Source organism: Ixodes scapularis, unplaced genomic scaffold (genome assembly GCF_016920785.2).
Source record: "Ixodes scapularis isolate PalLabHiFi unplaced genomic scaffold, ASM1692078v2 PGA_scaffold1__304_contigs__length_218370807, whole genome shotgun sequence".
NCBI lineage: Eukaryota > Metazoa > Arthropoda > Arachnida > Ixodida > Ixodidae > Ixodes > Ixodes scapularis.
In genome coordinates, this window is record NW_024609846.1 from 119,521,454 (window position 1) to 119,547,100 (window position 25,647).

Consider the following 25,647-nt stretch of genomic DNA (forward strand, 5'->3'; position numbering starts at 1 on the left):
GCAAGCGCACGAGCTGCTGGAGCATAAAAACAAAACAAAAAGTAAGGATAAAAATGAACGTGCAAACACTTACCGAACTTTGCAGAAAAAATGGTGTCGCCATTCCCGACGAAAATAAGAAGAAACGGGAAAGAGAAGCGAACAACGGCGAATAAAACAAAGAAGCTAGCAAAAAACTATTTCAACGACGACGATCGTTGCGGCAATTATAGAAAAAAAGAAAGAAAAATGGAAAGCAGCAAATGAATAGCTGGTGGTCGCCACCGGTGTTGAGTTCACGACAAACAAAGCGGAAGCAACAGACGAAACTAATGAAAAAAGAAGAAAGCGACCCTTTTTTTTTTTCAGCTGCTTGTTGTACATTTCTTTATTTGCTTTCGCGGCGTAGATACGAACTAAAAACAAGACAGGGGAAATAAATAACGTAGTGCAGCTCACACTGCCCGGTAAAAAAGAGTCGCAGAAATGTTTTGGTCGCAGGCAGCAATCTTCTATATGTGCTAGCAGTGAGTAACCTTTTGTTGCTTTCGAATTTGTTTTTCCAGTGACTTTGGCGGGTCGTTCGTTCGCTCGCTTGACGAAGCAGTTTAAAAGTGCATTCAAGTACTTCTTGACGTAGGTGTCCGTAGGTTGACGTAGGAAGCAGAAGATTTTCCACCACATCGCACAAACTTATTCTTGCAATATATGGTAGGCACCACATCGCACAAACTTGTTTTTGAATGCGGCGGGTTGATCAACCCAGACAACACCAAACGTCCCTCGGACGTCCTAAAAACGTGCGAACGTCCCACGTCCCATTGCTGACGTCCTGCGGACGTCCCACGGATGTCCGGGGCGGCATAATCCGGAACACGTCCCAGCGCGACTGTAATCAGGACACGCTTTTTTTTTTTTTTTTTTGACGATTACAGCAGCGGCTTTACGCACTGTCACCGCACAAGATCGTGGCTCGTATTGCAATCGTCGCTTTTGGTTCAGCCGTTAGAAAAATCAGTTTCAAGTTATTTTGGGTTTTGATCATCCGCGCTTGCCGTACAGTCGGCGTACGCGCCCCTACAAATTGCACCGCCCTTTCTCCGCAATAAATGTGCCGGCGTGCAACCACGGCGAACGGAGGGAGCCAAAAACAGAAAAAGCGACCTATCGTATTTCTTGAGTCTTGTCGCCAACAGAATCACTCGCGTTGCTTCGCAGACACACCAAGAGCAAGAGCGATAGTAAAAAGCCTAAAGGCAGCTCTTTTAAATTCTCAGGCACACAAGAACAAAAATTATGTTAAAAAATGAACCGCTTTAAATACATTCGAAAGCGGAACTATGGCGAAACCGAAACGGTCCTAAAACTCGGTTAGTTTCTATTTTTAATTTCACAATCATTTTTATACCATATATTTATATATTTTTACAAATTATTTTTTTTAATAAAACATAGATAATTACATTAGTGAAATTAAGTAATTCAGGCAGAGCTTTCAATCGCCACCGCTGTGCAATCATCATCATCATTAATAGCGTGCGCGCGGGAAAGCTGCAGCCCTGGCAGCCCTACAGCCGACTACAGCCCGGAGTCCGGAGTGCTGCCGTGCTGCCGTGCTACCGTGCTACCGTGCTACTGTGCTACTGCGCTAACCTGACAACTCACTAGCCACCATGGCTGGAGGAAGTAAGTATGATTTAACGTTTTGTTTGAAGCGGCAGTCGGGATTTTTACCAAACCGGTCCCCTGATCCGCCACAGCGGTATTGAGGCTCGCGCTCCCCCTTTGAAGCAGCGCGCGGCCAGAGGGCTACCGCGCTCGCAATAGCCAACAGTAACGCTTTGCTAATACTCCGTATTATGTGACATGACTTTAGGCCGAGTAATGAAAGTGTTACAACATTTCCATCGTTCGCAGAGCTTGGCTGTTGCAAGACAAGGCGAACCACTCGAAGATCGTAAATATGGACAATATGGCTGCTCTACCCAGAACAACAGCTTATCGGCGCGTTCGTCGTGCGGCGGAAAGCGATCTCAAACTTATACTGTCAGTTAGTAGAGAAAATGCAATGTGCTCAGCTGAAGCTTTGGATGAGGCTTCTGTAGAAAGGCCCGCTGGGTCGCCGGAACTAGTTGCAGGAGCGCCGCAAAAACACGCGGGATCGCCGGAACTAATTGCAGAACCATCACGTCTCTCGTATCAGCAAGATGTCCCGACAACGTGCTGTTTTTCTGAGACTGTGCCTGATACTCCGGAACCGGTCTTCGGTGCAAGCGCCATTCACTCGAGACGAGGCGTCCCTGTAGATTCGGAAGGCTTGCCTTACAGTCGTGAACACCATTTAGAAAGAGACAATCGAAGGAATGTCGAGTTGGATGAATTGTCTGAATCAGAGGAATCCGACGTTTCACGTTTCAAGGAAAAGCTGCGGCGGTGGAGCGTAGAGGGGGCTGTTCCTCATGATACCGTTACAAAGCTCCTGAAGATACTGCACTCGCATTCTTGTTTCTCAGACCTCCCAACATGTGCCAGGGCACTTTTGTCTACACCAAGAGTCACTGATAATGTGAGGCCCATGGATTCCGGCCATTACTGCCATTTAGGCTTGAGTGAGGGGCTCAGGGCAGCGCTGCAACCTGTGCGCAATATACCAGATCCAATAATCCTTCATGTGAATGTAGATGGACTACCATTGATGAAAAGCACGCGGGATCAGTTCTGGCCCATTCTCTGCCAAGCTGCTAACTGTGCAGGCAGTGACCCATTTCCAGTTGGTGTCTATCATGGCCAGTGTAAGGCTCTTCAGTCAAATGTCTTCCTTAGTCCGTTTGTGTCTGACCTGAAAGGTGTTCTCTCTGAAGGTGTTGCTATTGGCAACAGGGTCTTCCGAGTGCAAGTTGGAGCAATAATCTGCGACGCGCCTGCCAAGTCATACATTCTTGGCACCAAAGGGCACAGCGGCTACTTCAGTTGCTCAAAGTGCACGACTGAAGGAGAATATGTGCGGGGACGAATGTGCTTCCCTGATCTTGATGCTCCATTACGAACAAATGCTAGCTTTAGGCGTGCAGAGCAAGAGGACCACCACATCATGGAAACTATCTTAAAAGAACTTCCCATAGATATTGTTGACCAGGTGCCACTTGACTATATGCACCTCATCTGTCTGGGTGTTGTGCGCAAGCTTGTACTCCTTTGGCTGAAAGGTGATAAAACCTACCGCATTGGAAGTGCATCAAGAGATTCTGTGTCGGGAGCTAACATTGAAATGAGGCACTATGTGCCATCAGACATGTCTCGGAAGCCACGCAGCTTGTCCGACATTGATAGGTGGAAAGCGTCAGAATTTCGCTTGCTTGTTCTTTACACGGGGCCAGCGGTGCTGAGGTCAAGGATCCCCAAGCCTCTGATGGACAACTTCATGACACTTCACTGTGCAGTCACCATACTTTGCAGCCCATTACTCTGTAGAGAGCACTTAGGGTATGCAGAAAGGCTCTTAAGGCATTTTGTTGAGACCTACATAACGCTATATGGTAGACATGCAGTCTCTCACAATGTTCATGGCTTGATTCATGTGGCAAGCGACGTAAGAGTTCATGGACCTCTTCACAACTATAGTGCTTTCCCATTCGAAAATTACATGCGTAAACTCAAAAGCTATGTACGCAAACCAGAAAGGCCCTTGCAGCAAGTCTACAATCGAATCGTAGAAGAACGATTTTTGGTTGCATCTCCTGCTGTCAACACTGGAGAGTCGGCAGCATCGACTCCACCCGTCTCCTCTGTCTCCCTTGGAGGAGAAAGTTTCAAGCTGACAGCAAGGCATGAAGGTCGACCATTGCCGCTCGGATGCATTGGACCTCAGTACAAGACCGTGACGTTTCCTGCTGGCATCACCATCAAAACAAACAAAAAAGACTGCACTTGCATGTTAAAAGACAAGAGTATCATCAAAGTTGAAAACATTGCACGCACTGCAGTGAACTATCAACCAGTGTTGGTTGGAAGGAGGTACCAGAGTCTAGAAGACCTTTACAGCTATCCCTGCAGTTCATCATTGCTGAACATCTTCCTTGCATCTGAACTGTCTGACATTCACTTCTGGCCACTTTCAGAAATTGCAGTGAAATGTGTGAGACTCCCATTGGCAAACAAATTTGCCGTTATTCCAATGGTGCACCTACAGTGAAATTTTTTTATGGCTGCTTGTTTATTAATAATCTAGTTTATGATATTGTTTGTAGATGAACTGGACAAGCTAGTTCGGTTTTAGTATGCTGCATTAAAGAGGGAAAAATAACTCGGTGGACATGCAAATGCTTGCCTTTCCTGCTTCGCTCAGGTGACAAGTTTGCTATTGTAGCATTTCCTGAAGAAGATCACAGCTTGGCCATTATTCACAAAACATGGCTCGTTGAAAGCACTGAAACGACATTTTGGCCTAAGGAAAAAAATCCTAACAAGCGTCGTCGAATGACAATCGAAGGCGTCAAACCACAAGACAGTTGGATGCAGGTCAAATGCCTGATCAAGGACTGGGCTGGTAAGCGCTTTTTTGCTCTAAATTCTTTCCAGTTCTCAATGCGTAAATTTCTTTCAGACACATATGAGAAGGCGCTGGAGAAACTTCAGGCTCTGGAGTATACGTCAGACTTCACTAGTGAAGAAGAGCTAGGTCGTGGCAAGCGAAAACGCCGTCCGACCTTTCCTTTTGACTATGATGACAGCACCGACACTACAGGTTCCGACGATGAATATGAACCACCAAAACCACCCACGCCACCCCAGCCACGGAAGAAAACAGGTATGGCATCGTGCATTGTTGGCGATGCTCTAGGACGGTTGAAAAAAATAATTCTTTGAAAACATCTAGTGTAACTTCAAACGGCTTACTACCAACTATTCCTCCTTTTCCAGGTGCCAACTTCTCTAAGTCACCTCTGCATCACTCTGGTGTGTATACCTTATGTCTCTTCAGTGCATGTTCAGGTACATGGATTGAGTAAGTGTGACTATTTCCTCTGCAGCCCTGTACGAAACTGTCACGTCCCAAGCCACATCCCAAGCACGTGCCCAGTCTTCACGCATGCAGCCACAGTACATAGGTAACTGCTTGTGCACAAGGTGAGTGTTCTGTAGATAATTTAATTTTGATTCCAGGTCTCGACAATGTCCAGCTTGTACACGCATCCCACACGAACAGGATGATGTCCAGCCCGAGCATCCAGCCTACAGGTAGATCTTGCAGCTAAAGTTATGTTTTATGGATTCGACTCCTTTCTTTCTCACATGTTCTTGAATTTCCTGTTAACATTCAGCATTTTGTAGAGAATCTGTTTTCAATTTCAGGTGATGACTTGGGTCCACCAGTGCACACACCATATGCGAACATTTTGCCCCATTCAAGTATCCAGCCCACAGGTAGATCTTACAGCGGAAGTTGCATTTGATGGATTTGACACATTTTTTTCTCGCATGTTCTCGGATTTTCTTTAACATTCGGCATTTTGTAAAAAAACTCTTTTTGGTTTCAGGTGTCCACAGCGTCCCCCCAGTGCACACTCTATACAGGAGCAGGACACCTCACTCAAGCATCCGGCCTGCAGGTATATCTTGCAGCTTAAGTGGCATTCGATAGATTTGACTCATTTCTTTCTCACCTTTTTTAAATATTTTTATAGCATTCAGCATTTTGTGCAAAATTGCTTGTCAATTTCAGGTGCCAATGATGTCCCTCTAGCGGCGGCAACACTGTGGCAGCAACACCCTGGTGAGTTTTATTTTGTGAATGCTAAAGTTTTCATATCCTTCGAAATAACATCAAAGCTGAGAACTGTTATGTACTGACTGAAAGACTGGCGCTTATCAGCTCGTGGCCACTCGAGGAGCGTGGGCACTGAGCGCTCGAGGCTCGGGGTGCACGGGCTGACGAACGCCGGGCTCCGAATTGATTAAACCGATTTGACCAGTGGTCTCCTGTGAACCGACTCAATGTAACAAGAACAGCATTTTATAAAATTTCAGATGCACCTGTAACCCCTATGAACATGTCTCACCCTGGCACTGGACGGGTAAACACAGATGCACAGGTGCCTGGTATGTAATATCTATTTAGATCTTCAATCCGAAACAAATTTTGCGATAGTGGTTTCTGGGCTTCTACTTCTTATGCTACGTGCATGACAAAGACGATTCGGAAAAGGTATTGTGTCTAGAAACGTTTTTTTCTAATGAGTGTGAGTTGTCGTGAGGGGCATGGCTTTCCTAAAACATACAATATATGTCAGGAGCAGTATTTATCTTAGTGTTTTTATTTAAAGAGGCACTAAGGTGGTTTCCGAATAAGATTGTTCTTGATGTTATTTTATAGGTGCCAGTTAATAAATATATCCAGTGCCAAATTACGAAACTGCCTATGTATCTCGAGGCAACAGAAATACATGCATACTATACACACTAGAGCAATGAAAACACTTGAATGTGTGGAGATTTTGACTGTTTGTACTGTTATAGTTTGTTTTGAAAAGAAGTCCGATCCACACGTTCAGAAATCACGCCACTCGTTGGCTGCACGAAAAGCCATCGCTAGCAATTGGCTGACAAGCGCCCCTTGTTGGCTGCCTCTCAATAATATTCATCTCAGAGAAGGGGGCGTGTAACAATCTTTAATCGTGTTTTTAGTAGGAAAATGGGCCACGCCTGATTGTGTAATTTCGGGTTTTCAGAACGCTTGGAGCACTTAGATTGAGTTATTGTCACTAAAGAACTCTCAGAAACTGCTTTCATACTCCTTTAACTTTGCTATATCACGGAGAGTTACTATTTCATGTTATGTCAACAGTTCTGCAATGAGGATGCTACTGTGGCTGCAAGATGGAGCTCTGTTCTGTCCATTTCAGTGTTTATGGAAAGGATCCTGTTGGCACTGAATTCCATCAAGGTGACACAGCAGACCCACTCCGAGTACTTTAGCTTGCTGCTCAGAAACACCAAAGATGCCCCACTTGATCCAGAGGGCCTGCCGGACTTGCCTTTTTCTACAGTACAGGACTTCGTGCACTTTGACAAAGAGCTGGAGGTCGACAAGAGAGCAAGACTTCGTATGGTAAATGATGGTTATTCTAAACTAAGCTCTGTATTTTGCATCTATGCATGATTGAACTTTTTTTTTTCTTATGAGCAACTGTATTTTTGGAACTCCACCTTGTAAATATTCAGGTGATAAAGGTTTCCTTACCAGGTGCCAGAGTTCAGTTACAAGCATAGCTTATAATAGAACCTCATTAGATGCATGAACACAATTTCGTGTTAGTAATCACATTTCATGACTGAATTCCTGAACAGGTACTTCAGTGTTGTCAATAAAATCTTATTTTTTAAGTTTAGATATACCTAACTTTAATTTGCATCATGTGTATATGTCGGTCACTCTTACAGTACCGAGAAGGCGAGTCAAAATTGGGCGGAAATGATCTCATAGTGCCCATACTTCTAAGCATGTGGTTTTGTTTCTAAGATTTATGTGCATCCGTAGGGAAGATGTTCCTGCTATGCCATCAAAATCGATATCTCAACATAGCTATTAGAACTACGGCACATTTTGAAAATTTTTCAGTGTTTTAACAATGTGAATGCTTTATGTGCCAGTGGTGATAAAACGCTTGAGAACCACTATGCTTATGAAACCACACTAAGATTGTGATATGCTTAAAATTCTAAATGAGTTAGTAGTTTAATGTTAGCCCATATTTCTGATCTGATTGCTGTTTTGATTCTTTTTTACCAGAGACAACACATGTTAGTTCAAGGAGGTGATACACCTAAAGAACGGACCACCCGAATTTTGAGAAGTATACTATCTTCAAGTGTCGCAGCCGAGTACAGCTGGTGTGGCGCCAAGGGAAAACACAAGTTTTCTGATCTCAACATCTGCAAGCTCCTGTGCAGTAAGTTAGATATCTGAACCTGCACAAGTGCAATTCTTAGTATGTACTGAAGTCTAATATAAAAGAATAGTGCAAAACCTTTTTGGAAAATTTGGTATATAACTTGATATAAGAGTGTAACAAATGAAATAATTAGAGCATATTTTCCAGTGTGTAAGTCACTTTTTTTTCCCAGTGTTACATTGATGTTCTTATACAGCAGAGCAGTTTATAACAGGCACCTGCACTTGTCCCGCCACCAACCACCGAAGAAAAAAAGACATGTTCTTATTTCTTTAAAATGGTACACAGTAACGGTCCTAGATCCATGAGACGTAGCCTTCAGGTACCGTGGATCGGCTTTTCCACATAATGCCCGGGAATGTGATGGCTACCTGTAGAAGGGTTTTGTATCATTTCATAGATGCACGTTTCACTGACAACTTTTTATTGACACACATTTCATTGGCACTGCTTACACAAAGCACATGCCGCTGCATCATCTAGCTGTTCTGGCTACTTTGAGCACCAGTTTTTATTTAGAAGTAGTGCTTGCAACTAGTTTCTGTTCATGAGAGTAGTACCAGTTACTAGCATCTTGAGCTAGTCACTTACTATTTCGCTAGGTGGATTGCATTGGACTTTTGGCTTTATTTTGCTGATTCCGGCAAGCTAGGCTTTCTAACAGACCGCGTTGCGCACTGTCATCCCTTGCTTCACTCCGCTTGGGAGTTTAACATCCCCTCCGGCTCCCGCCTTTGGTAAGCCTGTTTGGAATCGCCAAAGGCTTAGCCGGCTAGGATAGTAATGGGGATGGCGGAAACAGAATGTCGGCAAAGAGGCTCCGCTTTATTACATGCCAACAACATCCAGGCCACCAAAGAAGTACATGCAAGGCTATGTCGCGAAGAAGAGGCTGTCGAAGGATCTGTCAATGAAATAGCATTCAATGAACTGATTGCTACTGCTGTAGAGTGACGCAGGCACATCAAAACAAATTTGCTTCAAGGGTTGTGTTTCTCATTTGGTTTGTTTGCAAGAATAATGAAATTGGTTCCTGCTTATGCATACTTCGCCTGAAGTTGTTGATATGGCAGTTAGCTTGACTGCATAATGCAGCTCACATTTTTTCTGCCAGTCTAAAATATCTTGCTGAACTTGACAACAACTTTTTTATATGCAGGCACCCTCACCTACCGTCAAAACTTGGAAGAAGCCAAGGCAACTAAGAAGGACATAGAAAAAGCAGGCATGTCGTGGCTCCGTCATGCTGCTGAGCGGGCAGCGGCAGAAAAAAAGTCCATGGGAAGGAAGGACGGCACACCATTTACACTAGACTAAGAAATCACTTCAACAGGGCAGCCCTTTGAAAGGAACTATGCAAGTCTGTTTCTTAACGTTTTGCACTACAATTTGCAACGGCGGTGCCCGCAGGGAGTGTGGTAATGTATCTGGAGAGTTACATTTTCAAAGAAACAACTTAATTGAGTAAAAGTTTAAAAGTCTGAATGCTTTTCTCTACATATGGTGTTTGCTTGCTTATGGCACACATCTGATTGTTGCAACAGCTGATAAACTGCAGCAGCAGTTCACAAATAAAATACTCGCATAGCATTTTTGGTTTGGAAAAGACCGTCTGCTTTGACCGAGGGGGCCGTATGTCGGCTGTTTCACCAGTCAGACTTGTGACGTTAGGCGAATGCTGCAGATAAGAAGACATTCCTATTTTTTACTTTCTTCTCAGGTAAAGCCATTCATTGAAATTTGGATGGAAAATTTCACCACCTACGGATACCAGTGTCGTAAATTGTAGCACAGTACATTAAGACAACAATTTATACAGTTCCTTTGAAGTGCCCTGTATGTAAGATGTGCACCAATATTTTTTTGGCAATTCACTATCGATTCAATATTCTAACAGCCATTCTGGCATTTCAGTTTTGTGATACTTTATACAAGATGTATTTGTCACACTTGTTTACACTACTCTTTTCTATGCAGTTCATGCATTTTTTCCTGTATTAAGCAAGTTCAGAGTCACTGATGTCACTTGCTTTTAGTATAAATTTAGCTATTCAGTGCTCGGCTGCTATTGTAGACTTTGTGCATTATTTAATGTAGATGTCTGGTCTTGCTGACCTTGGTCACATGGCAATATTTTTTCTAGATTTTGCCAAAGTAATTCTTTTGCACGACTTGCATACAATCATTATACACTGTTGGCCCCTAAGCTGAAAGGGGGTTAGTCATTTTTACTGGCATTACTGTCCTGCAACTTGCATTTTTAGTACTTGGCATGTACTGCTTCTATGCCTTGCCATAACTGTATTTCAGTTTTAGATAATGTGTTATTTTTTTTATAATTAACAACTCTAGTGCAATACTGTGATAACATATTCTATGTTTCTGCACTTCAAAGGAAATGTTTGAGTGATATGCAGAAGTAAGCATTCTAGTGAAATACTGTGATAATATGAGGGGGCATCAAAACGTTTCTGAACTGGCATCCCTGAACAAAAACAAAACAAGTACAGCAGTGTGACACTTCCTGACAAGCTTGCAGTCTGTGCCGAAATTTACTGTGCAGGGCGAGAGTGATCTCTAGCTGTGCTTGTTTGTTCAGAAGGGATTTTACAACTTTCTCACCGTGAAACACAAATGAAAAACTCAAACCACGTCCATACATCATTTTCTGTGAAAATTGAGAAGAACACATTAGAAACTCCGTCAGCAAGCATTCGGTGACTGATCTAGGTTACACAAATCTGTGAGTGGCATGGACATTTTAAGTGAGGCTGAGAATGGCTTGAAAACAATGAATCAAGAGGATGCCCTCCAACAAACCTAACATTTAAAAATGCAGAAAAAATCCTCGTTAATTCAGTAACACTTTCTGAGAACGATTTCGGACATTGCTGAACAACTCGACATTATTTATGGTTCAGCAATATCCGAAATGCGCTTCCGACGGTCTTCGTGAAATAACATAGATTTTTTTTCGGCATTCTGAAATGTTATGTTTCTCGGAGGGCATTCTCTTCATCGTCTCCAAGGAATTCTTGGCCTTGCCTAAAATGTCCATGCCACTCACTTATACATGTTTTTACTAAATCATGGTCACCAAATGCTTGGTGAGGAGTGTGTGGTATTTTGACATGTTCTTCCCAATTCTCACAGGAAATTTGATGTAAACGTGCTGTTTGAGCTTTTTATTTGCCTTATGCGGTCAGAAAGTTGTGAAATACCTTTTAAACAAACAAGCATAGCTCGGAATTTATTTTGTCACCACACAGTGACTGGCAAGCCTGCTAGGAAGGGTCAGGTGTGTCGCACTGTGGTGCTGCATTTTCTTTTTGTTCAGTGGTGGCTGTCCAGATACTTATTGATGCCACCTCATATGTTATTTCTCTGTCTTTGCTTTTTACATTGAAATAATAAAGCTTTATTTGTTTCGAGACTTGTGTGGTCTTATCCCACTGTAGTGTAAATTAGTACACCAGTATGAAAATATACAATGTCCTATATATGTCCTAATAAAGTCCAGGAAACATCCTTTCCTGGACATCCTGAGGACGTCCTTTGGTGTTTCACTTTGGATGTCTTCTGGACATTATTCGGACATCCGCAGGACGTCCCTAATGTCCCAGTCGGGACATCCTTTGGATGTCCAGCGGATGTCTGTGTGTTGTCTGGGAACAAACGATGACCCGTAGCAGACGTGCCGGCCGGAGTACACAAATAAAATTCGAATAAAAATGGGTAACGAGCTTACACTTCTTAATATATTTAATAAATATCAAAAAGCGCGTATGACGATTTTGGATTAGAAACTCAATCGAAGGCGAAAATAGGAGGTTATCGCAGACGACAGTGGAAGAAAACAACAACAACAACAGCAAAGTTGCAGACGGCCCTCAAAATGCCCGGGCCTAGCGCAGACGAACCGGGGTAGTAAGCGCCGAAGCGAAGGAAAGGGAGTAAAAACTAAGCCAAGCAAAGCAAGGATACCCGATTGTTTACACGTCGGGCAAAAAAAAAAAAAAATGAAAAGCGAACTAAAAATTTACACAGCAACATATAAGCAGGAGGAAGAAATAACGCGGCAGAGTGGCGTCGCCTCAAAAATATAAAAGAAAGAATACTCAAAAATGGAAAGAGTGGAGACGGTTCAACGGGTGTCGGCCTTTATCGTAGAAGTAAAGAAGCAGCGAAGCAGATGTTGGTCGTCCCCGCGCTAACAATCGGAATTTGTGCACTGTAAATAACGTGACTGAAATCATCTTTTTTCGCGGGGCTACGACGCTCTCCCCTTCTTTCTTTGCAAGCGCGAGAAGTCTGCTTTTTTCGTAACTCCGCTTTTGTTAATCTATAATCGCGTCAGATTTGCATATGCGCAACGACTTCTTTCGGATCATACTGACATCGCCGTAACGTACATGGTTCGAAATTGACTTCTGCTTCTTCATCCGGAGACGATCTTAACGGGATTAGCCAGCTCGCCTGTTCGACGAAACGGTTATAAGCAAGACACTCGAGTGAGAAATGGGAATTGCAACGACAAAACGAATTGACTGATAAGAACAATAAAGTTGAAACGAAGCTATGTTCTGAAATGTTTGTACATTTCCCTTTTTCACGAAACAGCGCGAAGGCATACATTCGTGTTTGGCTTGGCTTACATAGGTTGTGACAGAATATTTTCTTCGGGAGAACTCCGAAATTGCACCCAGAAAGCTGTAACATCTTTCCCACGCGAAGAGAATGTCCTTCACTGATGAGCTGGCAGCCATTTTTTAACTTTCAAAGCAGCGAATGTCCGTGAGAATTTTTTTTTTTCGTTGGTCACCTCGCACGGAGATAGGCAAAACCAATGCATTTTGGAGAATTTGTCTGCCAGCGGAGACTCCGAGCTCGCCAGGGGCGCTGCAATCACTTTTCGCCCGTTTTCCGCGGGAGTTGCCAGTATTGGCTTCCACGGTATTTGGTGGACTTCATGGGACAGGCTGCCAACATTGCAGTCAATTGAAGATGGCCGCTTCCGTCCGCGTAAACTCTGTTCTTTCAAAAGTTTTGAAATCTTTTTTTTCGTCTCACGCGAGGTTGGTCAGCACTGGACCGCATCAGACGTCATCGACAGCCGAAGCGTTAAGAGACCATTACACCAGTTTTGGCTACCAAAAGGTCGCCGAGCATGAAAAAACAGAGAAAGGCAAGTGAACGTGACTTCCTGATGTAGCAGCCCCGACGAGTTCCTTGCCGCTGTGAAGTAGCAGTGGTAGCGGACATGTTAGCTGTTTATCTACCCTGAAGATCCACAACGCCTCACAAAGAACAGTGGCACGGTAAACGTGTGTGGTGCCGCACTGCGTGATATCTTTGCTGCTACGCTTGCCTTTATGATGGACCGCAGCTGACGCTACGAGCCATCCCAGCCAATCCAGCGTTGTGAACAAATCACGTGACTACGTGCCCCACGCGTCGTTGCCACTGGTCTATATTTAGGGTTGTTCGTTTTCGGGTTTTATATTTTTGTAAATTTGGGGGGTAAAAATTGGGTGTTATTTTTCACGCTGATAATCGGGGAGAGATCGGGTGTTTTGTGGAAACATTCCGAAATTCGGGTTTTTTCGGGTTAAATTTACAAATGTACTCAGTAATACAGTCGTTTTCTGTTCTTTTTTTTTTTTTTTTTGTATTGGAGCGTATCAGGAGCTCCTTAACGTTAACATATTTAAATTAGGGGTCTGTCATTTAAATTAGGGGTCAGGGATTTCCAGCAGTCCGATCGCCGTCGGTCGCTTCAAGGGAAGCACCGCGCACGCAATCCTCCTCTCCCTCAGGTGTCAACAAAAAACCTTACCGTTCGAGGGACACCGGCGCGATGGCCATGCTACCCGAGAGACTGCTGGGCGTCGACACCTCAACGATCGAAGGGGGATTTATAGTGCATTTCACAAGCTGCGTGCAGCAGGGCCGAAGCTACGTGGCATGCCGAGGCGGTTCCACCTGCACAGCGGTGGGGACGGAAATGTCCCTCCAAGGCCCCAGCGCCTCTTGTCGCTTTTCCTCAGCCGGCCTCCGTAGAAGCCTCCATGTAGCGTCCACAGTGCTGCACGCAGCTTGCGAAATGAACTATAGGTCACTGTTGTCCCGATGTGGGGTGGCTAGCGTGTGTGCACTGCAAATTCCGTGCGAAGTAAAAATAGATAGGTTGGTTATGTGGTTTTGGAATTGAGGGAGAAATCGGGTTTAACCCGATTCACCTGAAACATGTTCGGGGTGTAAAAATCGGGTAAAACCGGGTTTTACTCGAAAACGAACAACCCTATCTATATTGTAGTAGGCTGGATCGTGGATCGGGCGCCCGTTGATGTCGCCACCGGCGGCCATTGCTTGACGCCAGGCAATAGACCGTTCCATCAGGGTCATAGCAGAGAGGGTAAAGGAGAAAAAAAATGCACTCCCCCTCTCACCCCGCATGTCGTCCGCTCCACCGAGTTGGCTTTAGCTAGCGTCCGGCTGGCGTGCAAACTCTGTTTAAAATTGCGTCATTTTGGAACTTGCAAGCGCAGATGCGCAGAATTTGGTATGCCAGTTTTCGTGTAATATTATGCTAGATAAAAAGACTCACGGGGTCCAATTGCGCTGTTACCTGCGTGCAAATAAAAAAAAATAGGGAAAACTGTGTCAGATTGGCCGGTCTTTGGCGAAAAGTAAATCCGGTTGCTGTACCTTTTTTACTATACAAAAGTTTGTACTGGTGTAGGCCTTCAGTGACCATGAATAGAAGTCTCAAACAATAATTAAAACGTGCTCTCCTTCCGCAATACAAGCAGTAGTTGAGGGTAGTACTGCCGGCTGACTCAACCGATATTTAAGTACGGAAAAAATATATTCTGGTTGATCATTTAGCAAAATAGAACTACAGAGAGCTATAGGCTGATTTTGGAGTAGCCACAACTATTCTAAGAACGCGAACCACTTCACACCGGCATCCACGAGCGAGAGTTCGATGTTTGGTAGAGCCCGCTGATACAGCCCAAAGATGGAGAACGGCAACCTCCCGGTTTGTCGTCTGCTAGCGGAGTCGGGCGAGTGTCCTTTCTCACGTTTTACCTCGCCGAACCCACTGAACTTCCCGGATGTGTGGAGAGGGCACTGCGGTCGAACAAAATGGTGCCGCCCAGAGAGCGCTAATTGAAATGGTCTATACATTCCTTGCAAGTGACGTCACGCTAGGGGAAGGACGGGGCCCCGCACCATACTGGCGGTTGACTTGACACCGTGCGGATGCGCTTACCAAGGCGTAGGACGCTGCTAACTGCCCGTACATGCGCAGACGTGCACCATATTTTCAACAAAGGTACCTAGTTGTGTTACATGTGAACTTGGAAGAACGCGCCGAGCTTCCGATGATGACATTTAGCCAGTACGTACGGAATATTTCGGCATTGGTGCGATTGCACTACGAGCAGAAACTTTCGATACGCCGCCGATGAAGTTTTAGCGCAAAAAGCTGTCGTGTTGCAAAAGAAAAAAAAAAAAAAAAAAAAGAAAAGCTAAATTGCGCGTTTTAAAATTTGACGAGCGGCTGTGGGAGTCGCTTGTAGAAAATTTTTTACGAGTTTCTGAAATACGCTGAGACAAGGGTAAATCAAATAACGAACAAGACAACTCTCATTCTCTTAGGGTTTATATTATGATGCTTCCTAACCGGCTCGCCTGCATACTTTCGTGGACGGCGCAAACCGATGCCCCGGCGTCGTCGTCGTCTCGGCGAGTTGCACACGGGGGCCACCGCCGACCGATCGCCGTCTGGCCGGGCTCGCTGCACGGCAATCGCCCGTACTTGGCCGGGAGCCCCGAATGTGGGCTCGGAGCGCGGAAACGGCGCTATGTAACGAAAGGCAAAGGCAATCTACGCAATGAACGGGCAAAAGCCGATGCAAAGGCGTGCGCGAACGTAAACAATGGTAGAAAAGTTCCGTCGCTCAGTGCTATGAAATGCGTCTCGCAAACTCGGTAATTTGCGGCCACATTCCTTTTCTGCCGCTCGTAGTTTCTCTAACTTGACGGCTACTTTGTCTCGTGGGGCATGCCGACGAAATGCTTGGTTGATCGTCGGGATAGGTAGTAATTGCTACAGCCGAGCGCGGCGCAGTTTACCATTGCTGTCGCTGCGAAGGGTTGCCGAGTCAACCACCAGGATAGTGTATACCAGTGTTCGACATCATCATGTGACGTAGGTGCAAGGCATGTATACTCTCAGGTCTATGGGAGAAATGCACAAAAGGAAGAATATTGAAGCATGTACGCTGTGCTCGGAGACGAGTATTTTATGGTGTGCTGCAATTCTTATGTCGGGTGTTTGGAGATTGAGTCGGTATTTGTCAAAGGTTTGGTCGCCGGTTAAAAAAGTAATATGTACCGGAGCACCCAGGGCTAAGCTGGCAAGCTTGCTCTCGTAGTGGAGTAAACAAAGGAACTTGCCGTCAATGAGACCATCCTCGGGAAAGCCCAGAAGTCGATGAATGACAAAGAAGTTCCAACTCGACAGCGGCTTTCCGGGAGTGAGCAAATTCCGCGTAGCAAAGCCTTTGAGCTTGTTGTTTGCTAAACCAACCTCAACGAAACCGCTGCCGACACCGCGGTAACTCTAGGTAACTTTAGCCTCATTGATCTGCACCATATTTTTCGGCCAGCGGATTCACTCTTGACCACAAAATATTTATTTTTAAGAACTGCAAGGGTTGTCAGTTTTAATGTTTGTACTTAAGCTTTTTGATGGGCTTATCGAAAAGCAGCCAAAAAGTTTCAGTGCCGACAACAACTTAGAAACAGGGGAAATGGCACTTTTTCTCCTTCTTCACATAGAGTGCCATGCATTGGCTGGTGTCAATCAATGGCCACGATCCAGCCTACTACAATAGAGATCAGTGGTCGCTGCACCTTTCCCGAAGGTTACATGATACTAGCAAGGCATTTGCTTGGCTTCGATGGCTTGTAGTGTCTTCTGCGGTACATCTTAGCACGAGAGCTTGTGTAACAATCATGCCATACCTGGGACTCAATTAAGGAATAATTGGATAAAGCTTGCCATTCTTCAGGCGTACACTATACATATTCACATCTTGTGACGTTAGAAGTGAGAACAAACAGAAAATGTCCCTCACTGGCAAAACATTTAAAGTTGCAGTTTTTATCAATAAGCATTGCGCGTTCAGATCACATCCAGGTCACCAATATGTAGCGTGCGGACTAAATAAATATTTAATATATACATATATACATCTAAAAAGCGTTAAGCGGCCAAGTGGCGAAGTTGGGACAAATGCGTTTCCAAAGCTGTCTCGTGCTGCTTGTTTTCTTCCTTTTGTTCTCGCGCCGGCTGATCACTACAGAACCAAAGCTTTCGTTGACTCCAGCACGCGTGGATTCTCAGTTCAGGCGGTTCTGTCAAAACTGTTAACCCACAGCTCACGGTGTCATACTTATTACATGTGCAGCATCAAACACCAATTTTATTTTTACGTCGTTCTAAAATGTTTGTATCCATCTAGATAGATAAAGTCTATAACTGCAGTTAGTGTTAAACTTATTTTGTTGTTTCTTTCACTTAAAATAGCCTCTAGACTCTCAACGGATTAGGTAGACATAGAACAATGCTGGTTGAAGCGCGAAGAGGGTGGGACAGAGGCAGTGAGGACGGGGCTTTTGGCACAGGCGGCATACGGGACGGGGTAACTGAACGCATGGTTTTCGAAAAGTGGAGCTAATGACGCGGGACTTTTGCGATGGGGCTTCTTCACGTGGGGCAATCGTGCTACACCCAACGGAGTGGTGTATGGACTGAGTTCTTTAACGTGTATCGCACATAGTGCTACACCAGTATGATGCTTATCCAAATCGAAACTGGTAGAGCTGGGGAGTAGTGCCTTCGGTTGTGTATTACCGATAGGTGAAACAAGTTAAAATATAGACTTCAGCAAGTGTGCAAGAGGATCACATGCATGTTTTCAACAGTGGTACAGAGTATTTACAGCCCGTGGACCGTGAATAATGTATGATTATGTGAGACCTATATACTCCTCTGCGGCTAAAGAGGATAACAGCCGTTTGCATAAAAGAGTCGTCATTCAAAGCTGTAAACTTGCGTCACCATACAAAGTTCACGACCCTCCTCCCCCTCCCCAGCTCCCTTAAAACAAATTAGATGTTCGTGTTTAGAGAGTGTAAGGTCCGTCTGCCTTTGAAGTATGGCGACACTGGCTTATACTGTAGATGAGAAATTTAGCCAGTGCAGTACAGCTTCTAGCCTGGGGTCCTATTTAACTGCATTGCGCAGTAGCGATACACAACTGCACGCCGGTACAATGCTCGCAAAATTGAAACAGGCGGGGCTGTGGATTGATCCTAGGAACCCTCGGTTCTGCAACGTGAGCCTTTGTTCTTCGTTCTGTGGGCTGCGGTGCACCAACACCCTCGGCCACCGATGACCCACGGGCCGTAAATGTACTCTACAATGCTTCTGCAAGGATAGCGTTGAAGGCTCAAGTCCCAGACTTGGTTGCATGTCCCACACTTTTTTTCACGGAGTAAATTGATGAAAACAAACTCTGCTACAAGTGCAAAAATGAGCATGTTGACTCTGTCCTTTCCGAGTGCTTTTTTTGTGCCATCAAACTTGGGGGTACTATGAAGGACATTATTATCTGAAACATGCAAGCAAAGTTGCAGCACATATGTAGCTAAATGTGCACCTGCACTGCCAGATAGTAGGTGCACCCGAAAATACTGCGCAATGTTTTGGAGAGTACCCGCTATGTGACACTGGTGGTAGAGAGTGTCTGCCTTTTGTACGCTACAGCTCGCAAATCCCAGCATGGTGTCGCACAACTAATTGGTACCAACGCAAATGCGGCAGGTGAGTACCATGCGCGGTGTGTACTCACCAACCACATTTGTTTTGGTAACAATTAGTCGTATGACACTATGCCTGGATTCGTGAGCTGTAGAATGTGAAATGCATGCTGGAGCTGTTGCTGCTCTTTAGCGTGTGCTGAGACTGTGCTTCCACTTACCATCTTCTAAGGATGGCAATCTCTATTATGTGAACTGCATATTGCACAAACATTCTGAAGCTTTGAGGTAAGTACAGACTCCAATCTGACCGCCACTGAGTGCCACCCATGCAATGCCACGAGGTGGTGTTTTCTAGCTTGCACACGGCTTTTCTGCTGATTCCGGCGTCTCATTCAGAAGATGGCGATTCTTATCACTATTTTAGCGTGTATGCTACAGTATTTTCTCCTTCAGTCTCTTTGCTGTTATGGGAATTATAAGCAATTCTAACCTGTGCAAGCAATACTTCGCCAGTTACAATTACTAATGCAACTTGCAGTTAATTAACACTACAAACTGCGTAATAGAAAGTTTTAGAATAATGAATGCAATTTTAACCCACACTAGTGCGCTATGCAAGCGAGCTTTAGAATAGCACTTCTCTGCCGCGGCGCAAAAAACCCAAGCATCTTGCACTTGCTACGCCATCAAGATACAGTAACAATTTTTATTTCACACACGAAATGCTGTAACTTGAGAAAAAAGTTTTTTGGTGCAGAGTAGCAATTTAGATTTGTTTAAACATGAGAATGCAATATGAGTGGTCGATTGGATGCATACACTTGCGTTGCCTCGGCAAGAGAGGTCTCATCCTGTACTGACCTTCGCACACCGTACCTTCGCCGAGAAATGTTCGCCCGTCGCAAGCAGCAAGTCGCTGGCAATGTGCACCTCCCGTAGGAGTAATGTTGGCCTGAATTGAAAATCCCACTGGTGAGGTTGCCGCCGACGTCGTGCTTACGACGACTGCTAAAGCTATCACAGCCTTGGCAGCCGCAGGCGTGGAAGCTGCCATTTTCTAACTGTACTTGTATTGGCTTTAGCCAACATCTCGCGCATCACGAATCCTTCTTGGAGGACTGCTAAGACTCTGCATATGCATGCAATTACCAAAATATAGCTTACAATAAAACAGCGCACACAAGGTGCAAAACATGGTTAGTGTTCTGCACATGCACAGTGGTGACAACGCTATCCTTTGCGTACGCAAAGCTTTTGCATACGCTATTCTAAAACATCCTAATATTTTTTAAGAATGTACTCAGAACATTAAGGCACTATGAGGACTGCCGATCGTCATATTTACACCATTGATTATTTTGTGATTGGTTCAAATCACATCCTGCAAAATAATTGGTCAATGAAAAGGTCAAGGCTGTATCTGTGAACTGATTACCACTATTTCCTGCACTCTGCTACACAAATAGACAATCAGAGAACATTCTCACAATGTCAGCATAATTTCAGTGCTCCACAAATTGCCACACTGCAGCCACAACCTGGCGCAGGAGCCTCAGAGAAAACATTTCAAGTTACTTTTTTAATGTAAGCGGTAGCAGCCAGGGAGCTGGTGGTAGGTACTGAGCAGTGTGCATACTGTTACTGGGTGATTGATATAGTGGCTAGCTCTTTCCTTTTTCATTCTTATGGCTGACCTCTTTTCAGATTGTGGCTGGGGTAAACGGCATAGAAAGACAGTCCACAGTTGTCCTGGTATGACAATACTTTTCGAGAATTGGAGAAATTGGCTACATTTGTTACATCAGGTAGTGATTTGCCGCATTTTAGCTGATGACATACCGTAAAGCACCGGGCATGTGCCCTTGCCAGAATAGGCACCCATTCACTACATTCCGAATGATTGAAAACAAAGTATGCTCAGGTTGCACGCGAGTACTGTGTCAGCGTTTGGCTGAGACTTGTGTTCAAGATGCGTGAATATTCTCACGGATGACAATTGATGAGACGACGAATGACTGAAGGAAACTAAGCGTTTAATGGGGTGAACTTGTGCCCAAATCAGAATAGAATAAGGCTGGCGTCGATGTCGGCAAAACAGCAGGATCAAGCGCTGGGGCGAGACTGACTCCTGCTTGCCACGCGGAGCACCTTATGTACAGACATGAGCGTCTGGAACAAATGGCTTAGAAGGTTCGGCTCGTAGATTATTCGGACCCCTGAAAACAAGCAACGGGGTTCTCAAATTTACCACAACGCGACATTTCCAGAAACAACAAAAAGGTGCATCCGCGGCCAAACATCGAACCTCGGCCTTTTGCATGGGAGCCAAGCATGATGACCGTTCCGCCCTGGGCATGCTTGCTCGCAGACACACGTGGCATTACTCCCCCCTTTAAAAAGAGCATTGTTTCAATGCAACATGCTATAAAACAAAAGGGAGCAAAACAAACAGAAGAGTGGGAAAATACGGAGGTTGATAGAACACTGTTCTATCGAATGTACTCAGAACATTAAGGCACTATGAGGACTGCCAATCGTAATATTTACACCATTGATTATTATGTGATTGGTTCGCACGACATGGATGACTTCAGGTCATGGTGGGCGGCGTGAGGATGTTCTTGTTCCGTCGGGCCCGTGGCCATATGACTCTTAGCTGAAGGCTGATGCAGCACTCATGTTCAATCTGTGCCCTACGTCGGTTTCTTTAGATGACATAAAAAATTCAGCACTGTGGCTTTGCTATATAGGAGTCGTTGCCCACCTAGCTAACGGGGATGCTTTTCATCGGCCACTTCTTTGAGCACCCCAGTGGAAAGTGGTGAAGCCCAGCCTATCACATGCCCCTTCTGCATTTTTGCTCTTAGACCTAAAGGGGTATTCACATGGTGGATGCTTTTTGGGGAGGGATGTGCTTATGTCGGTGATTGGCGGAATCAGCGGGATTCCCTCCTTGATTCCAGCATTTACACGAACGGCAGGCAGCCGAGAGGGATGCAGTGTTATCTGACGCATTTAGAGTTTGCTTTCGTGACAACAGGGCTTGGTGGGCGCTGTCGAGAGTAAAAAAATGGAAGCGTACATGAAACGGCGATATACAATTATTTCAGCAGTGCTGTTAGATGTAGAAGACAAACTGCTTCCTGCTAAAAAAGTATGCGTCTTGAATGGGTGAATGCAAGACAAAGAATTTGGAGACCAAAACCTGTCGTATGAGGAACATCTTAAGGATGGCATTGATGAATAATGAAGACTCCTTTGGGTGCCTTGGATGGCATGAGGAAGAACGCAAGCCACAGCAAGTAAGGTGATCCCGGTACCACCGCTGCTATCCCGCAGATCTATATCTGTAAAATTGCCAGACACGTGAACAAAATACTGCCAAATGCAGAGAGCTTCCTCGCCAAGGGCAGGACTGTTTGTGCAGCCCAAGCAAAAGCTTCCCCATCCTCCTGGGATGTCTGCAACAGCGTGTCTCCGCGTAAGGGCGGGGTGTTGTTACTACCCGATGCGTATCCTGGGGAACAAAGGGATGGATTTCTCCCCCGTGTGAATACCAATTGACAAGCACCCATATACCAGTTTTAAGAAACTATAAAGTACTGACACTGTCTGTTAAAAAATTGGGGCAAAATTATTCAAACGAATTTGACACAGCACTTTGTTGGAGCATCTGGAATTCCATTTTCTATGCAGCTTGGCTTATCCATTACTGGTAGCCACACCTTCCTGACAAATAGACCTGAACTATGCATGATCCATCGTGAGTTTGTATTTCAGCAGGGTAGAATGCACGTAACAATCTGGGACATATGATGTCTAATGCATGTAAGATCATCAAGAGGAGGGTTTATCACAATCCTTCGTATGCATGAATATGACGTGCCTACTAGTGCAATCACCTCTTTTCCCCAAAAGTAGGATTAAAGGGGCACCTGTTAAGTGACTGAAAATATAAAATAACAGTTGACAAATTGTTAGTGAAACGGTTTGCTTTATTTACAAGGGCACTATGCAAGCTGCCATGTTTTTTGTTTGGGTTTATTATGGGGTGATGCTGCGTTCACACTGGCATTCGAATCACACCCACGAGGCAGATTGACTCATTTTCGTCATCGAATGCATGCAAAACTGGACTGAATATTTAAGCAGCCATTTTTGTAACCACCCTGCAAATCCTGTTCAATTGCCAGTGTGAATGAGGCGTCAGACCTGCAAAAGGTAAACCCGCAAGGCACTTGTTGCATGCACCTTATCTTATTGCAAAGTTTTCACGAATAAACTCAAGGTATGTGTTACAGCCCGTCAGCGCATGCTCGGCATTATTCATGAATTGGAGAGCTCTGCCTCATACCAGCAGGAGCCTGTGTTCGCATGCCTCTGTACACAACTTAGTTTGATCCTCTGTGCAGTGCGGGAGGTTTTCGACAGCGTAGCAGACAACTATGACCTGATGAATGACGTCATGAGTGCGGGCATCCACCGGCTGTGGAAGGACAGACTCATCTCGGTGCTTGGCCCCCTCCCAGGCATGCAGCTGATTGATGTGGCGGGAGGAACAGGTGCGTGACGCTTCACTGGCTTTCTGGATGGGTAAATTCTATCATAAGAGGACCAAATGATGTTGTAGAAAACAGCATAGTGGCTCTTGCACTGCAAAAGGAGTGGTTGGGCAGCAGCTCAGATTGCTTTTATCTTGGCTTCATGGTTTCTCGGCAGTGGGCATTTGGTTTTAAGATGGTTGTCGTTGAATGAAGTTCTTGGGTAATCAGCTGTTCTGCATTATGTGGAACTCTTTTCTGCTTCTTGGTGTGCCAGCGGGGATCGGAAGAAATCAAGATTGCTGCCTGTGCGCATCCGAACAATAGCAAACAAAGTTGGCATCTTTTTTTTTTTTTTTTGGTTGGCATGAGCTGAGATGGTAAAAGCTGCTGGTGTCACGGGACTTTCAGTTTGGATTTTGGACGTCCGAGGTTTTGATATTTTGTGCCTCGTTGCAATGTCCCGTAACAACCCAGCCAACGACACTTCCTTTGCCAAAAGAAAAGGTGGGCCTACCGACGGACACCTGGAGTTATTGTGGAGCTCAACTCGAGAAAGTAAGAAAAGGTCAAGGAATCTCGGCAACATATTGCAAGGGTCGGGAAAAATCTGCCTTAGTGTTCGGTAGGTCTGAGCAAAATTAGAAAACGAAGGAACGAGGGTGCAAGCTAGCTGGTGCAGGTTAAAGTGAATTTACCCGAGACTGTGCTTTTCTAAAGGACGGTTTGAGACTCCTTTTTGTTTCTATGGCCCTTTAGAAAACTCCAGCTTCTGGTAAATTCACCGTGCTTAACCGAACAGAATATTTCCTATAGTAGGCATTCTATGGATGAATGACTGATGTGACCCCGTCCGGCTCTTTGTTTTTCTCAGGGGACGTCTCCATCCGGTTTCTTAATGCGGCCCGCTACCAGGAGCTGCAAGCCGAGAGCAGCTTTCCCCCGGAGAGCGAGGGGAGCGCGAGGGAAGTCGCAAGGGCCCACGTGGTGGACATCAACCGAGAGATGCTCTCGGCAGGGAAGAGGAGCAAGGGACACATCTACCCAGGTGACGGCAGTCTTTGCTGCTCTCTTCGTTTCCACGAAAAACGTCGTGGTTAAACAGGGGCAGGAAAACACGTGCGGCTTCGGACGGGGTTCCCTCAATGTTTATTATTGGAGACCTCGTCTTGAAGTTAGCCTCTTTCCACCAGCCAACTACATCAGTGCAGAATTCAAGACGCCTGTGCAGGTACACTACTGTTGATCGAATTTGAAATGGAGGAGGAATACCTTTTATGGCTAGCCTCACCTGGCTTACTGTGACTTTGGCGCAACCCATTTCCTACGGTCAGCTGAAGGCTGTGATCTACTGCATTGAAATCGCTTGTGACGAGAAAACAGACTGGCACACTGACACTATCTGTTGGGCAGCCCTGGAACACATCCAGTCTGCATGCATCTGGGCCGAAGGTTTTGTAGTACTGGCGAGACCAGCTCTACACACTGCCTATGGGAAATGGTCACTTAAAACCAGGGTTCTGTGTTTTCGGTAAGCACCAATAAACGCCAACAATTAAGCTCCCGAGCCGGTTTTATCAAAATCGGGGAAACACAACAACAAAAAAAAAAATAACTTCATCATCGAAGCTTTTCTTGAATAAAAAAGAACCACTTTTCGCAGAAATGAAATCTTTAAATGCAGCTTTATTTTTTTTTTGGTATGGGTAGCAAATCGTTGTGAGCCTATAAAGGCCAGCTCGCACAGTTCCGTCTGCTTAGAACCGTGCGCCTTAAAACCTCTTAAAATTTTTTATGACGGGAGAGGATCCTCTAGGCCTTGTAGAATCTTAAGAGCCTGGATTGTTGAGGGGGTTTATCTCAAACCGTAGGGAGTGTTTGCAATTTAATGGCAGATGCCTCCCGCGCCGATTGGTTGCAAGTGTGCGTGCACTGCATAGTCGCATGGCAAGGAGGAAAGCAGGCGGAAAGGCAGAGACGCTTGCAGACAATCAACGCCTTCGTGACCTCCCCGCAGCTCATGTTGCAAATGTGGCAACGTGGCTCATAAACCATGTTACCCCAATCGACCATTTGGTAACCCTGTAATACGGGCTTTCTAGAGAATACACTAGCATACCGGTGCCATCTATGCGGCGACCCTGGAACTGTATTTCACTGGAGTAAAGGTTTTTGTGATATTTACAAGATCGAATGTATGTGCCAGCTATGAAAAATAGTAATTTATAACCGTGGTTCTCAGCCAGTGATCTTTCGGCGACCCCTTCTGGTTCAACAGAGGTGCATGGTGAGGGACCCCATTCACTGGGGGGTGGGGGGTATCGGACGATTGCAAT

At 45.2% G+C, this 25,647-nt stretch overlaps 3 protein-coding genes across 3 annotated transcripts in view; all 3 read left to right on the plus strand.

Annotated features, from left to right (window-relative positions):
• The first annotated feature begins 1,648 nt into the window (after positions 1 to 1,648).
• On the plus strand, positions 1,649 to 11,364 carry LOC115325876. The gene is made up of 14 exons (XM_040222972.3): positions 1,649 to 1,665; positions 1,897 to 1,936; positions 4,325 to 4,525; positions 4,583 to 4,786; positions 4,900 to 4,935; positions 5,010 to 5,087; positions 5,143 to 5,217; positions 5,332 to 5,403; positions 5,517 to 5,588; positions 5,702 to 5,752; positions 6,007 to 6,078; positions 6,882 to 7,087; positions 7,769 to 7,928; positions 9,091 to 11,364. The coding sequence occupies exons 3-14, from the start codon at positions 4,456 to 4,458 to the stop codon at positions 9,246 to 9,248; spliced, it is 1,254 nt and encodes a 417-aa protein (XP_040078906.1). The 5' UTR covers positions 1,649 to 1,665; positions 1,897 to 1,936; positions 4,325 to 4,455; the 3' UTR covers positions 9,249 to 11,364.
• On the plus strand, positions 1,945 to 4,348 carry LOC121836138. The gene has a single exon (XM_042290904.1). The coding sequence runs from the start codon at positions 1,952 to 1,954 to the stop codon at positions 4,169 to 4,171; it is 2,220 nt and encodes a 739-aa protein (XP_042146838.1). The 5' UTR covers positions 1,945 to 1,951; the 3' UTR covers positions 4,172 to 4,348.
• A 1,510-nt stretch (positions 11,365 to 12,874) lies between the features above and the next one.
• Positions 12,875 to 25,647, plus strand: part of LOC8031397 (2-methoxy-6-polyprenyl-1,4-benzoquinol methylase, mitochondrial) — a 127,344-nt gene continuing 114,571 nt past the window's right edge. The window contains exons 1-3 of the mRNA XM_040222973.2: positions 12,875 to 13,116; positions 23,183 to 23,332; positions 24,186 to 24,359. Coding sequence (XP_040078907.1) covers positions 12,936 to 13,116; positions 23,183 to 23,332; positions 24,186 to 24,359 — 505 coding nt within the window. The 5' untranslated portion in view covers positions 12,875 to 12,935. The remainder of the gene's footprint in view (positions 13,117 to 23,182; positions 23,333 to 24,185; positions 24,360 to 25,647) is intronic.

What these genes read in the sequence shown, in the direction of transcription:
- LOC121836138 (XM_042290904.1), top strand. Translation starts at nt 1,952, where the DNA reads ATGGCTGCTCTACCCAGAACAACAGCTTATCGGCGCGTTCGTCGTGCG.
- LOC115325876 (XM_040222972.3), top strand. Translation starts at nt 4,456, where the DNA reads ATGACAATCGAAGGCGTCAAACCACAAGACAGTTGGATGCAGGTCAAA. An exon ending in CATGCAGCCACAGTACATAG is followed by an intron (nt 5,088 to 5,142) that starts GTAACTGCTTGT and finishes TTTTGATTCCAG; the next exon opens with GTCTCGACAATGTCCAGCTT. An exon ending in CTCAAGCATCCGGCCTGCAG is followed by an intron (nt 5,589 to 5,701) that starts GTATATCTTGCA and finishes TGTCAATTTCAG; the next exon opens with GTGCCAATGATGTCCCTCTA.